The sequence below is a fragment of the Chiloscyllium plagiosum genome, chromosome 20, assembly GCF_004010195.1.
Source record: "Chiloscyllium plagiosum isolate BGI_BamShark_2017 chromosome 20, ASM401019v2, whole genome shotgun sequence".
Classification (NCBI taxonomy): Eukaryota; Metazoa; Chordata; class Chondrichthyes; order Orectolobiformes; family Hemiscylliidae; genus Chiloscyllium; species Chiloscyllium plagiosum.
The window spans coordinates 24,062,869-24,078,981 of record NC_057729.1 but is presented as its reverse complement, the minus strand read 5'-3'; the positions used below and the strand labels follow the sequence as shown (position 1 = coordinate 24,078,981).

At 39.6% G+C, this 16,113-nt stretch overlaps 1 protein-coding gene across 2 annotated transcripts in view; it reads right to left on the bottom strand.

Moving 5' to 3' along the window:
* Positions 1 to 16,113, bottom strand: part of LOC122560076 (cadherin-4-like) — a 668,379-nt gene that overhangs the window by 241,403 nt on the left and 410,863 nt on the right. For both annotated transcript variants that reach the window (XM_043710292.1, XM_043710293.1), the window contains one exon: positions 6,873 to 7,046. In XM_043710292.1, the coding sequence (XP_043566227.1) occupies positions 6,873 to 7,046 (174 nt within the window). The remainder of the gene's footprint in view (positions 1 to 6,872; positions 7,047 to 16,113) is intronic.

The following is a 16,113-nucleotide window of genomic DNA, read 5'->3' as shown; positions in this document are numbered from 1 at the left end:
CTTCCCTAAAAAAGTATTAATGAACCACAATCAACAATCGATTCATGGTCATCACTAGACTCTTAATTCCAGGTGTAGAAGGCGGAGGCATGGCAGAAATATTATTAGATTAGATTCCCTATAGTATGGAAACAGGTATTTCAACCCAACAAGTCCATACCAACCCTCCGAAGAGTAACTCACCCAGACCCATTCCCCTATCCTACCCTATATTTACCCCAAACTGATGCACCTAATACTCTGGGCAATTTTAGCATGGCCAATTCATCTTACCTGCACATCTTTGGATTAAACGAGTGCTTTGCATCTATCTTCACTTTGGAAACGAATAATATGAAGGATACAATAGAAAAGGAGAGAGATGATATGCACTAGGTAATAATAGGTGGAGAAGACCTTTTAAAAATCATTATTGAAAAGTGGTGAATCACTTGGTCCAGATTGAATATATCCAAGGTTACTGAAAGAAACAGCGACATTGATCACAATTTTTCAATTCTTACTCAATTAAAGAGAAGTGTTGGAGGACTAGAAATTTGCTTTTACTTCAGCACTATCCAAGAGAAAAGGAGAGTCAAACCTGCAGGCCAATCAACCTATCACTGATGGTGAAGATTATTGGAAATCATCAGTGACAAAATAAACTTCCATTCGGAAAGGAGAGCATGCATGCATTTGTTAAATATAAATAGTGTCTGATTTACTTGACTGATTTCTTTAAGAAACAGGGAAGTTCATGCTGTTGCTGTAAATGTCATAAATATGGACACTTTGGAAGGCATTCAAAAAATTGCCACACAGGGCCTTATTGACAGGCTGGAGCACATGGAATTAATAGGAGAATGACAATTTGAATATAAGGTTGACTCAATAACAGAAAATAAAGAATGCAGATAGATATATCTTTCTCAGGCTGGACTTCGTTTTTGTCATGGTATTCTCCAAGGTGAGTTTTGAGCCCATGACCCTTCCAGTTTTTCTAAATAACTTAAAGTTGGCTGTAAGTGTTGTGCTCAATTGTTCATGGTTTAGTTGTCTGTGTCTATTGATTGTTCATTGTGCTGTTAGTCAAGACAGTGGGTGTAGCTTCATAAAAAGGCTTCCTTCAGTGCTAGAGGTTTCTATGATTCTAAACACATTCAACAACAATCTTCACTTGGATTATCTTGCCTGGTGCATTCTCCTGATCTTGGATTTACATGATTCATTACATCAATTAATTTTAGTCATACTCCTCACATTGATCACAATTTTTCAATTCTTACTCAATTAATTTTAGTCAAACTCCTCACATTCAGCTCTTCCCTTCAGCTTAGTCATTGCAGCAGTTAGGATCAGGGTAAGCATTAAAATGACACTTTCTCCCTACACAACCCCCTTTTAGTTTCTCACTTTGATTCATCATATTAACATGGAAAATATAAAAATTCAATTAAAATTGAATTTATACAGAACCTAATTAGGAACCTTTCAGAAATCAATCTCAAGAAAAGTGTAAGTAAAATACTGCGAATGCTGGAAATCTGAAATAAAATTAGAAGTGTTACAAATACATTCTCTGGGTGCGCCAGTTTCCTCACACAATCCAAAGAAGTGCAGGTTAGGTGAATTGGCCATGCTAAATTGCCCATAATATTAGGTGCCTTAGTCAGCGGGAAAAAAGGGTAGGGGACTGGGTCTGGATGGACCTACTCCTTCAGAGGGTTGGTTTGGACTTGTTGGGCTGAAGGGCCTGTTTCCATACTGTAGCTAAATTTAAATAAAAGCTTTCAGCAGGCAGTTGTTTGAAGTCAAAACATTTTCTCCATATAGTTCTATCAATTTCCTCCAAACAGGAGGAGTGTAGTCGTTGCTTATCGTAATGATCTGATTGGATAATATTAAATAATGAAAGTCATACTTAATTTTGAAGGATTGCCAAAGACTTAGCAATTGTTTGTTCAACCATTTTAATTTGGCTAGTTTCTTCAACTCGACCTACTTTTGGGATTATTTTTCACTATAATCCATGCCCATGTCCTTCAAAATTCTCTTGAATCATGAATTAAACAAAGTTCACTTTTGAATGATTCAACTGATGAATACATGACTGAGGCTTACTGTAGGATTCCTAATTGAGGCAGAATTAAATGAGAAAAAGCTGTCTGGCCCATTGAGCAGGATTCTCCCAAGAGACCATACACAATGTGTATTGTAGATTGCAATGGGCATTAGGCTGATCCACAAATCAGCAAATAAATTACTCTTTATTCATTTAGTCTTCTGATGGACATGAACAGCTTTAGGTAAGTATGTGAAATTTGCACAAATCCTGGCAAGTAATTGAGTACAACCCTCTAATGCCATAAAGTTGTACATCAATCTCCTCCTTCATTAGATTTTTCCTATGTATGAACAAATGCTAATTCAGTAAAAATATCTCACCCTGTCACCTCCATTGACCCCAGGTAGAACAAAAGAACAACAGCTTTTAGGAGGAGAGGGAGAAAGGTGAAGAAAAGAAATCTGTCTAGCCCTCGTTTGGTTGCTTTGATTTAATGTATATTTTTCAATTACCCTGTTTGGAGGCAATGGTACACACATATGGAGCAGGTGGGACTTGAACCTGGGCCTTCTGGTTCACAGAGGGGGACACTACCACTACGCAACACCACTTTGGTACACTTGGGATTATTGTCTGATGTAACAATGGATGAGATTAGCAGTGATCATAAGGTTACCTGGAAATACTCACTGATTGAGCTTACATAGGAATAATGATTTTCTTGAGCAAAGTAATATAGTGAGTGGCTTATGTCTATGGAGCTGGTTCTCGTACACATCAGCATCCTTAGGGCAAAAGTAATAAACTTAACATAATGATTAAGAAAAAAGGGAAATAATTCAATAAGTTAATTCAGGGAAACAAAGCATTTTCTACTTTTGGCATAGTTTCTGAATTAACATACATTAACTTCCTCATATACTCATATTCCACTTTTTCATTGCTACTTTCTTTCTGCGATTTTTTTGTGCTCTTTTTTAAACTTTCAACACCTATTGTTATCTATCTCCTTTGTTTCCTTTTCAATAATTCTCTAGGCGACTGAAGCTCCAATTTGTTTCTTCCCTACTTTTCCCTATTCAAGGTAGGAATGGGTATTGCTAAAATATTTCATCAAGCAAAAGGCTATCATATAGGCAGTTCCGATGAAAAGAAGCTCTATAAAGTTACTACTGGTTCAGAGGAAAATTATATCTGAAAGGTTAACCTGTCATTCTGCTTCCAATGTAAAACAAACCTACTATGCAACTCCTATTTTGTTTCTTATAGTCAGTGCGTTTACTGCTTCATGTAGAGCTAATACAGCCATCACATTTTAACTGATACATGTATGCTATACTAAAACAATTGCTAAAATTGGCAAAGAAAATGCACAACTTAGATTAGAAGAGAAACAGACACCTTGTGTACATTTAGTATTATTAAACCAAACGATGCCCAGAAAATATGGCAAAGTCTCAACCATATTTCACAGTTTCAACAGAAAATAGGAGTTAAATTTTCTACCTGCGATCTGTATAGACCACACAGTCAACAGCCTTCTCCAATGCAAAACTGCTCAAAAATGGATTGCAGGCAAATGAAAGAGGATTCTGAAAACATTATCAAGAATGATAGACTTAATTGAGGTTTTTAAAAGAGAAAAGAGATGCGAAAAGATGGAGGATAAGGAAGGGGATCCAGGCAACGCATTAAGGTGGCTGGAGACTTTTCCAGCAGAAGTAGAGTGGAAGAAACATCGAGGTATAAGGATGGGGGTTGTAGGGTCTGAGTGGTCTGTGAAGACCATCGCACTAACAGATAAAAAGACATGGCTGGATTTAAATTTTGAAAGACTTGACAAGTAACAGAGGTAAGATGCAAAATCATGAGAATGAGGATTTTAAATTCAATATGTTGGGAAGAAACCAAATGAAAAGACGACAAGGTTAGGAAAAGCATGACTAGGACTTGGTGACAGAGATTTGTATGGGTGCAAATTTGTGAAGAATGGAATTCAAAATGCCTTAAAAAGTCTGTAATTTATTATGAGAGGAGGGGATGAGGGTTTTCACAGCAGTGACAGGACAGATGCAACGGCAAAAGTAGGCAGCAGCTCAAAGTAATCTGATTACAGAGAGGGTATAGAGTTTAAAATTCATTGTGTGTTTGCATAGGACACAGATTGCACATTGTTTGGTTCAACTTGAACAAGTGACAGGAGAGGGGCATGTTAAAGATCGAGAGATTTTCACAGCAGTTGAATTCACTTCATTTTTCCTAATGGACAATTAGTGGAGACTTGGGTTCAGGCACAAACAGATGTCAGACAGATAATATCACAACTTGGAAGCAATGGAGAGACACAGAGAGAGAGCTGGTCATTGCTACCTGTTACAAATACAAGAATCTATAAGATTATTATATTTTTCAATGTTTCCTTTATGTTGAGATATGACAGTCTCTTGAGGAGGAATATGGTGATAATCCTAAACTCTGCCAAGCGACAGTCCCATGCGATTAGTTGTCATGGAGAAAGAGGTCCAGGTTAACACTTACAAAAAATCCCGGTTTTACATCTTGACATAAAAGAGGGTCCGGCTGTTCTTTCTGGATGCAAACTCATTTAGACTCAGAGACCTGAAGAGGGATGGTGCTGGAGCTTGCAGCAGTATAGGTAAAACTGTGAGAGACTTGTAAAAGTTGGTGTGCTGCTTAAAAGGACCAAGAGAACAATTGGTCACTTTGAAGATTAAAGGACAGGGAATTTCCAGGGTTGGTCTCATGGCTGGAAGTCAATTTGAAGATACTTAGAAGGTTGAGTGAAGGGACTTTCAAAGGATAATCGAAGTTTTACCCTGTCATACAAGCCAAAAGGTAGCTCAATGAAATGCCAGAAGGACTTGAACCACAAAGCTAGCAGACTGCTCAGAATGTAGCATAATGTCAAATCAAGTTGTCAAGTATTTCCAGTTATGTTAATTGGTTAATGGGAGATCATTTTCTGTAGTTGGAGTGTTAGTCACTTATTAGGGTAATGTCTCGTCCATGATGATATTTTATTGGTTACAGTGAAATCTTGTGAGAGACATTGCATCAGCTTTGTGCAATCCATAAATCTATTTAAAAGTTATCAGTTAATGTACCACAGTACACATTTAGAACTGAATCTGTTACGAGCCAGTGTTACTGGGGACAAAACATAAATGAAGAAAAGTAGCAGAACATTGGATGACCATATGCAGAGACAGAAAAAGCTATTTTGTTGGGATTTGCTGGTTGTATTGAAATGGAATCAAGTACAAGTAGTGTTGCAGAGTCAACTGTCAAGTCAAACACCGTGGATGTCAGGGTTGAATAGAATCGACTGATTGTGGTCATAAAGAATGACACTAGTAACCTTGACCAGAGCAATCTTAATTTTGTGGGGCAGGGTAAACACTGAATTAGGACATTCAAATGGATTTCATAATCTATATCAAAAAGACTTATACTTCTTTTGACAGATTTTCCCATTTGCTTTTTCATCACATTCTAGGTGTGCAATTGAACGACATTGCAAACCTTGAATCGCAGAGACTACGAAGCACACTAAGAAGTGCTACTAAAATAGTTCTTTCAAAAAAAAAGGCAAAAGAGACACATGCCACAAAGAGCAAGTGGTTGAAGTCATTTCTTTTATCTCTAGAATCTTGTGCCATTGACCAGTTCGGTGTTGGCTCATATCAGCAATTCTCCACAAAGGAACCCTTTGCATCAAAATCAAGCCATGACAGAAGGTGGTGAGTAGAGATTATGTGCTTCTGAACAGGTTGGGAAACAATCAGATGCGAAGGCAAGGAAGTCATCTCCATTGTGACTCTCTGGAACACATTTCAAATGGAAACATTTCAGCAGATATTGAAAAATGGACATTGTTGGATTAGCCTCTTGGTCCTGTAAATTGTTAATTCTTTATAAATAAGATATTTATCCTCAAAGCAAAAATTGAACAAGCTTCGCTATATTTTCTTCACAAAGCTGTAATTTTCTCTCAGAATAATTTTAAATAAAGAAAGCAAACGTATATTCTCTTCACCATTTATTTTGCACAGAAGCCTCAGTATCAGTCTCTGTCAACTTTGATCATTCTTCTCTCCTTTCCATAAATGAAGACACAATGTAATTTTATTATATGACTGTAGCCACATTAAATTAATAAACATAATTGCAGCATAATGCTGGAAAATGCTGGAAAAAGGATGCATGCCTGGCGGCATCTGTGGAGAGAGTAGAGTTAACATTTCAGGCTCCAATTCATGATTTCTGATGAAAGATCACTGACTTGAAATGTTACCCATGCCTCTCTCTCCAGATGATTCCAGCAGTGCTGAGTATTTCTCGTATTTACCGTTTTTAGTTCAGATTTCCAGTATCTGCAGAATACTGTTTCTGTATAAATAAAATGCACTTGAATAGTTATGAACCATGAAACAAGCACAAGGAGCTAATATAGATTTGCCTTGATCCAAAAACAGTTAATATTTCCTGATTATAAGTTGTGGCAAACAAACATTAATGTAACAGAATATAATAAATAGATTCAACTTCAGGTAACTAGCAGAGACATCTAAAGCACTTGCCAAAAAAATCAAACCTACAATACAGATGATACTTTAGATGCGCATGCAATTAAGACATCTCAAACAAAATACAATATTTATGTAAAGCAGTTCTCTTCTCTAAGACACTTCATTTATCCAAGATTTATTAATTTTTGTTGTTTGAGTTTAGAATTTTTTTTCTCCACATTTAGTGTACATCATGTGCATACATACAAATACTTCAATCTTATTCTTCCAATGCTTACCCGAACCAGCTGGAGGGGGAAGGGCCCTCTGGAATTTTCTGGCACATTAATTGGAGGAATGACCCAATCTCTCTTCTGTCGTTTCAGCCCATTGGAGCTCTGCTGTTGGCGCCATGGAAACAGTGTATCATCAAGATGCTGTTCAGACTCAGGAGGCATATTTTTCCTTCCATTCTGCACATGAAATAAAAGACAAACTCTTCAGAAATCCCTTCAGGAAATCGCTTGCTGAAACAGCCTCTGATAGTCAGTCTAACCCAAAGAAAATCCATGCACATGAACATAAATCAAAGTGTTCCAGTTCAACAACTTGAGACAACTCATTTGCAACTGTTTAACTAAAACACAAAGATTATCATATATCAATCAACTTGGATTTTGGAATAACTGTATTCATCCAATAAGTACTATTGAAAATAAGATATCCATACCTATAAAAAATGCAGCTTTTCTTTAAAACCTTGTGAAACCTTTACATGATCTGATCCAATTTGGTACTCAAAATAGAGTAACAAGAACACAGTTTACTTCCATGCAGTAGCAAATTCAAAATGGATTTATTTTTCATTTATTCATATCAAAACTCAAAATATTGCACCAGCTGTGCAATTCAGTGCTAAATAAAGCATTATTTGGACCAAGCTAATCTTCACTGCCTGAGTTTAGTGAACTGCTTCTCCACAATGTAACCTTCATTCCCATGTAATTTGCTTATTGTGATTATATCTATCATCCTTTTATATGGGATACACTTACTTTGAGGTAATTAATCTTCTCCAAGTTTCTAACAAGAGACAAATAACTGTAGTTCAGGCAAATCTATATTTCAAACAGTTAGAAAAGTTTGGATTATGCTCAAGGCCTCTGATTCTTCAAAAGTTTTCTTCAATATGTCTGAAGGTAGGATTTTAGTCCATCAAAGCAGTCATGATCTTCACATATTGTAAAAAAGATATATCAATTTCTAATGACCTGACTGAAAGAATCTCACAAATTTTCAAGTCTGTAGTCTTGCACAGTAACAAACTAACTAAATGCAATATTGTCTAAATACTATTTTGTATGCAATTCATCCCATGGACTGCATTTGTCTTTTACCATAATCAAAAGATCTCCTGCTGTGATTATATGTTATACTGTCCTTTAAGTAGACACTTCATTTGCCTTCACTAGGTCCAAAGCAATTCTCCTTTCCTGATGGCCTGCTTCTTTTCTTCCTACCCAGCATGGAAACCTTTAATCCTAGAATGGACTTTCATAGCGAGGGTCACACTCAAATTTCCTTCTCTCTAGCCCAAGCCAGGTGAATTTACAAACCTCCTTCAAATCCTTTCAAACTCAAAATCTTCAATTTGAACACAAGCTCCCAGTTGCATTCTTACATTGAATAATATCAGTAATTTCTCTGCTTCAGGTGAAGGACTAGCTACCTCTATCTCCTGTTCTCTGCTTCTCAGATGGCTGAAAACTGACTTGCGTTTCAAAGGATCATTGGTATCTTAGAAATTCATACCACAGTGACCTGATCTGGACCGTGTATCCAGGTAGAAATGTTAATAACTTTCCTGGATTATCAGATACATTTTATGTTAGAACCATGTAGACAGTTTAAACTTCTATTAATTTCTAAAACTGAACATTTCTAACATGTTGCTGTGGGATCGGAAAGCAGAGTCATCTGGCCAGGACCTGAGCAAGTCAAATTTTGGGCAAGGGAATTGCATGAGAGACCAAAGTTCAGAATCCTGGTGGTAGGATGAATTTTTGGAAATTAAATTCTTGGAATTTTAAAAGTGGTTCAAGGTTTCCAACAGTAAGCATTGGGAAGCCCTATCTCCCTACAGCACGTGGACTGTGGAATTCAAGAAAGCAACTCAACCCCACTTCTCAAAGACAACTAGGGCTGGGCAATAAATGCTGGCATAGCCAGTGAGGCCCACATTCCATTAGTGAAGAAAAGAAAATGCATTTGCATCTCATCCATTCTTATTAAAAGGCCAGATTGCCAGAATTAAGTTTCCCCTTTCAATACATGCCTCAGATCCACGAGTGCACAGCAAAGCAGAGAGCAGGTATGATAGTCATCTTCTCTGCCATGTGAATGAGTCACCATTGCTTTGTACTCTTTGGGAAGCATTCGTCCATGCCAGGCAATAATTGAGATTCAGAATCAGTAGTCTATGTTGCACAGGGGAACGAGATTCATCAAGGGTGGAGGAGCTGTATGTTAATGTGGATGGTGCAACTGTGTGAGAAAGGTTTCACAGACAAGGTTGGTCATATCAACAATGGGGTTTTGGAAATAAAATTCAGGGTATTCTGAAGCTGCTTGGATAATGACAGAAATAAGGATAGTGGGATATGTTGGGTAGGAATTCCAGGATCATAGATGGGAAATAGATGCACTCATGGGGAACAAGAGTGGTCTTTAGATAAAGGAGCAGGTGGGTGGCTTTGATTACGGGAGGGCTATGGGTCAGGTTGGGTATATGGATAGATCTGGGCTGTTTTGGTTCCTAATATGTGGATGACTATGTACAGGATTCTTGCATAACAGCAAAGTTCTCAATGTTTGAGTTTGAGATTGAGATTTGTTGTCACATGTACCAAGATACAGTGAAAAGTGTTGTTTTGCATGCTCTACAGTCAGATTGTGCTGTACAAAGTGCACCAGGGTACCAGAATAGAGTGCAGAATACAGTGTTACAGATGCAGAGAAGGTGCAGAGAGCAAGAGATCAACATTAACATTTGAGAGGTCTGTTCAAAAGTATAATAACAGTGTGGAAAACGCTGTTCTTGAATCTGTTGGAGCATGCTTTAAAATTTGTATATCTTCTGCTGTTTATAAGTGGATGGAAAAGAGCATAACATTGGTGGGAAGGGCTTTTGATTATATTGCTTTCCCAAGGCAGCAGGGCGTACAGATGGAGTCAATGGATGGAAGGCTGGTTTGCGTGGTGGATGGGCTACATTCACGACTCTCTGTACTTTCTTGCAGTCTTGAGAAGAGTAGTTGCTATACTATGTTGTGATGCATCCAGATAAGATGCTTTCTATGGTGCATCTATAAAAATTGGTAAGAGTGTTTGTGGACATGCTGTATTTTCTTAGCCTCCTCAAGAAGTAGAAGCATTGTTGTGCTAATTGACCATCATGTCAACATGGATCGACCAGGACAAATTGTTGGTGAGCACCATTCCTAGGAACTTGGCGCTCACTCATTTCCACCTCAGCACTGTTGATACAGACAGGACTGTGACCTCCACTCCTTTTCTTGAAGTCAATGACCAGCTCCTTCTTTTTGCTGACATTGGTGGAGAGACTGATGCCTTTATAGTATGCAGCTAAGCACTCAACCACTTTCCTGTATTGTGTCTCATCGTTGTTGGGATTGACCTACAATGTTGGTGTCGTCAGCAAACTTATTAACAGAGGTTGGGATGGAATTTGGCCACACTGTCATGAATGTGTAAGGAGTATAGTAGGGGGTTGAGTACGCAACCTTGTGGGGCACCTGTGTTGTGGATTATGGTGGAGGAGGTGTTGTCACCTATTCTTACTGATTGCAGTCTATGGGTCAAGAAGTCAGTTACCATGGGGGGAGCTGCGACCTAGGTTTTCGAGTTTAGAGATGAATTTCTTGGAATTATAGTGTTGAAGGCAGAACTGTAGTCAATAAGTGGGAGCTTGATGTTCCAGATGTTTAGATGTTCCAGTGATGAGTGTAGGGCAAGATAGACAGCATCTGCCACTGACCTGTTGCATGAGTAGACAAATTGCAACAAGTCAAGGCAATTTGATAGGCTAGAGCTGATGTGACCCATGACTGACCTCTCAAAGCCTCTTCATAATTAAGGAGGTCAGAGTCACTGAGCTGTAGTCATCGAGGCATGATACATAATATTTATTTGGTGGTCTTCTTGAAGCAGGTATGGACTGCATATCGTACTAGGTACATGTCTGTCTACTGGTCCACACAGGATCTGAGTGCACAGCCAGGGGACTCCATCTGGTCCAGTTACTTTCTGTGGATTCACTCTCAAGAAGGCTGATCTAACTTCTGTGGCAGTGACCACGGGTACAGTTGTCTTTGAGATTGTTAGGATAGGTGACATAATTTCATTGACCTCCTCTTCAAAGCCAGTGTAGAATGCATTGAGTTCATGTACCATTACCCATGATTCTGCTCAACTTCACTTTGTAGCATGTTATGTTGGGTAAGCCTTGCCTCAACTGACCGGTATCAGTGTGGTTATTCTGGATCTGAAACTTAGTTTCGTACTGTTTCTTGGCTTCTCTGATGGCCTTACAAAGATCGTACCTGGATTTCCTGTATAGGTCAGGGTTGCCCAACTTGACTGAATTAGACCTGGATTTCAGTAGAGAGTGGGTCTCCCAGTACATGCATGGTTTCTGTTCAGGGAACATTTGGATTAACAATGTTGACACAGGTGTCATGATCATAAACTGGGGATAGTCAAGCACAAGTTGGGGTGGGTTCGGGTGCATTGGCAAGAGTTGATGAACGTCAGGGAGGAGACAGAAGGTGGTGGATCTTTTTAAACTTATGTCACCATTTTACCCTTTTCCAGTGTAGAATGCAACTCCTCACTCACAGTGAACATTCAAATTGAAGAGAGGGTCTTTGTAGACGGGAGGGGTTATTGTGATGTTCCTGGGGCAAAGTAAAGGCAATGGTTGTAATAATAACTCAACTGCTTGAGGACTATCCTTAAGTGTGTTCTGGTCTCTATGGAGAAGGTCACAGGGCCTTACTTTTACTCCATGACTCAGGAGTCTCATAACATGAGGCTTCAAATAAGGTCAGGAGCTGCAGTGGAGCTTGAGATGAAGTCATTTACAGTTGTCTGAACCAGGATGAGAGAAATCCAGCAAATAAATTCTGAACAGATCAATCCCTTCCCTTTGTTCACATATATCACATCATGGAGTTTAATTTAGATAAATGCGAGGTGCTGCATTTTGGAAAATCAAATCAGAGCCGGACTTATAAACTTAATGGTAAGGTCTGTGGGAGTGTTGCTGTACAAAGAGACCTTGGAATGCAATTTCATAGATCCTTGAAAGTAGAGTCTCAGGTAGATAGGATATTGAAGGTGGTGGTTGGTATGCTTTTCTTTATTGGGTAGAGCATTGAGTATAGGAGTTGGGAGGTCATGTTGTGGGTGTACAGGACATTGGTTAGGCCACTTTTGGAATATTGCGTGCAATTCTGGTCTCCTTCCTATTGGAAGGATGTTGTGAAACTTGAAAGGATTCAGAAAAGGATGTAACCTAGTTGGAGATTTGAGCTATTGGGAGATGTTGAAGAGGCTGGAACTGCTTTTTCTGGAGAGTTGGAGGCTGAGGGGTGGCTTATAGAAGTTTATGAAATCATGAGGGGCATGGATGGAATAAATAGACAAGAACTTTTACCCAGAGTGTGGGAGTCCAGAGATAGCGGCCATAGGATGAGAGGGGGAAAATTTAAAAGGGATTTAAGGGGTAACGTTTTCACACAGTGGGTGGTACGTGGATGGAATGAGCTGCCAGAGGAAGTGGAGGAGGCTGGCACAATTACAGCATTTAAAAGGCATCTGAATGGGTATGTGACAGGAGGGTTTAGAGGGATATGGGCCGGGTGCTAGCAAATGGGACTAGATTAGGTTAGGATATCTGGTCAGCATGGACGAGTTGGACCGATGAGTCTGTTTCCACGCTGTACATCTCTATGACTCTGTTACTCTATGAACCCGAAGCTTGGGACAGCCGAACTCCAGACATCGATTTGCATTAGGCATTGGTGAACTGTGAGGCCTCTTTCTTTCCTTGAGTGATTAACAGTCAATCCATAATCAGTGTATTTTTCATTGTCCATTAATCTAATCATCTAGCACCTTCTTTCCATTAAGACATCTTGGTCTTCTCTGTAACTTTCAACAATACAGTCAGTGCAGTCACCAAGGGCCAAATGGTCTCCTTCTGTACTATAACAATTATGTGATTCTGTAAATAAAACTACCCAGCTTTGTTATCATACGGCACACTAGAATAGGTTACACGATGCCCTTCATTTCTCCATTTTTAACCATAGATTCAAGAGACTGTGCCTAAACAGAACAATTTTCTTAGTTTTGTATTTATTACAACTAATGTTTTATCACTACGAAAATTAGTGGTTTTCATGAGTTATTTTGGTTTTCATCGATGGAATTGTTTAAATCTTCAGAAATGGCCATTTTCTATTCTTTTGCAGTTCCTTTGACTCAAGGGTTTTTTACAAAGACATTAAGGACAAAAGCGTAACTAGGGAGAGAATAGGGCTCCTCAAAGATCAGCAAGGCGGCCTTTGTGTGGAGCCACAGGAGATACTAAATGAGTATTTTGCATCAGTGCTTCCTGTGGAAAAAGACATGGAAGGTATAGAATGTAGGGTAATATATGGTGACATCTTGAAAAATATCCATATTACAGAGGAGGAAGTGCCGGATGTCTTGAAACGCATAAAAGTGGATAAATCCCCAGGACCTGATCAGGTGCACCCTAGAACTTTGTGGGTAGCTAGGGAAGTGATTGCTGGGCCTCTTGCTGAGATATTTGGATTATCGACAGTCACAGGTGAGGTGCTGGAAGACTAGAGGTTGGCTAACGTGGTGCCACTTTTTAAGAAAGATGATAAGGACAAGCCATGGAACTATAGACCAGTGAGCCTGACGTCGGTGGTGGGCAAGTTGTTGGAGGGAATCCTGAGGGACATGATGTAAATGTATTTAGAAAGGCAAGGACTGATTAGAGATAGTCAACATGGCTTTGTGTGTGGGAAATCATGTCTCACAAACTTGAGTTTTTAGATGAAGTAACAAAGAAGATTGATGAGGGCAGAATGGTAGATGTGATCTATATGGACTTCAGTAAGGCGTTCGACAAGGCTCCCCATGGGAGACTGGTGAGCAAGGTTAGATCTCATGGACTACAGGGAGAACTAGCGACTTGGATACAGAACTGGCTGAAAGGCAGAAGACAGAGGATGATGGTGGAGGGTCATTTTTCAGACTGGAGGCCTGTGCCCAGTGGAGTGCCACAAGGATCAGCGCTGGGTCCAATACTTTTCATCATTTATATAAATGATTTGGATGTGAGCATAAGAGGTGTAGTTAGTAAGTTTGCAGATGACACCAAAATTGGTGGTGTACTGAACAGCAAAGAAGGTTACCTCAGATTACAACAGGACCTTGATCAGGTGGGCCAATGGGCTGAAAGGTGGCAGATGGAGTTTACTTTAGATAAATGTGAGGTACTGCATTTTGGGAAAGCAAGTTTTAGCAGCACTTATACACTTAATGGTAAGGTTCAGAGTGTTGCTGAACAAAGAGACCTTGGAGTGCAGGTTCATAGCTCCTTGAAAGTGGAGACACAGGTAGATAGAATAGTGAAGAAGGTTTTTGGTATGCTTTCCTTTATTGGTCAGAATATTGAGTACAAGAGTTGGGAGATCATGTTGTGGCTGTACAGGACATTGGTTAGGCCACTTTTGGAATATTGCGTGCAATTCTGGTCTCCTTCCTATCGGAAAAATGTTGTGAAACTTGGAAGGGTTCAGAATAGATTTACAAGGATTTTGCCAGAGCTGGAGGATTTGAGCTATAGGGAGAGGTTGAATAGGCTGGAGTTGTTTTCCCTGGAGCATCGGAGGCTGAGGGGTGACCTTATAGAGGTTTATAAAATCATGAGGGGCATGGATAGGGTAAATAGACAAAGTCTTTTCCCTGGGGTCAGGGAGAGGGGAAAGATATAAAAGAGACGTATGGGGCAACTTTTTCACGCAGAGAGTGGTACGTGTATGGAATGAGCTGCCAGAGGATGTGGTGGATGCTGGTACAATTACAACATTTAAAAGGGATCTGGATGGGTATATGAATAGGAAAGGTTTGGAGGGATATGGGCCGGGTGCTGGCAGGTAGGACTAGATTAGGTTGAGATATCTGGTTGGCATGGACAGGTTGGACCGAAGGATCTGTTTCCGTGCTGTACATCTCTATGACTCTATAATTATCTGCTGTATGTATTAAAGCTCCTTGGAATGTAATGTTTGGTTGCTGATTCTTGCTATTATCTTTGAGCAAAATACAAAATAATTAGTTCATAATTTATCAGGTAGAGTATTGTTATGCCACAAAAAAATTATCTGGATGTCCAAATAAAGAAATGCTCTTCAATATGTACAGTGTTTCTGAAACAAAAATCCTTTCAATGAGTCATCACTTTATGCCCCGCCACAAACAATGCTTCAGGACTCATTTTTATTACCAAGTCAACATTGACTCCATAACAGAAGTGATACCGAAAACAACTAATAGCCATAACTTTAATGTGTTGAGACACAGAACCAAAAAACTCTGTTTGAAATCAAGTCTTAATGGGCACTCAGCCCTGGGGTAAGGACCAAAGTAATTTTAAGTGACATAAGGAATATTCTCCCTTTACAAGCACTCAAATACACTGTCATCTCAGTTGACCAAGAAATGACCATGAGACCCTATGAAATAGTTCGAGTCGAGCTATCTCAGTTCCTTGGTTATAATTTGCAACTGATGGTGGGAACGAGGAAAAGATTCCACAGCAAACATTGTGTCATCTCATTTAATATCACTGAACTGTAATATTATGAAGATGATTTTATTGTAGCCTGTTAACTCGCTCTCATTCAGTACCACTGCTTTTGAGTGCGAGCAGCGGCTGAGTTTAAACGAACCCGGAAGGCTACAGCTAAGAAAGAGCGAGAGCAGCGGGGGAAGTGACGATGACCAGAAGGGCAGCCGGGAAGGAAAGCAGTGAGTATAAATACTCACCCTTCGACGCCAACGGTCATTTTGAGTGCGAGCAGCAGCTGAGTTTAAACGAACCCGGAAGGCTACAGCTAAGGTGAGACAGTTTGTTTTAAAATTACTTATTGGTAGCGGGCAGCGGTGTTTTTTTTTCTCTTTACAGAAAGAGCAGGAGCAGCAGGGGGAAGTGACGACGACCAGAGGGGCAGCCGGAAGCTAGTGTAGCGCAAGCTTACCTGGGTAGGTTTTTTTTGCCTATAAAAGCACGCAGGAGAGGGACCCGAGGCACTACAGAGGTACTGCCTCCCACCCTCCCTCCTCCTCTAACCTAATAATAAGACCCGTTGTGGTAAGTAGGTAAGTGCTGCATTTTGCTTGTTCTATTCTTTAGACCTAGTTTTTTTTAAAAGGTTA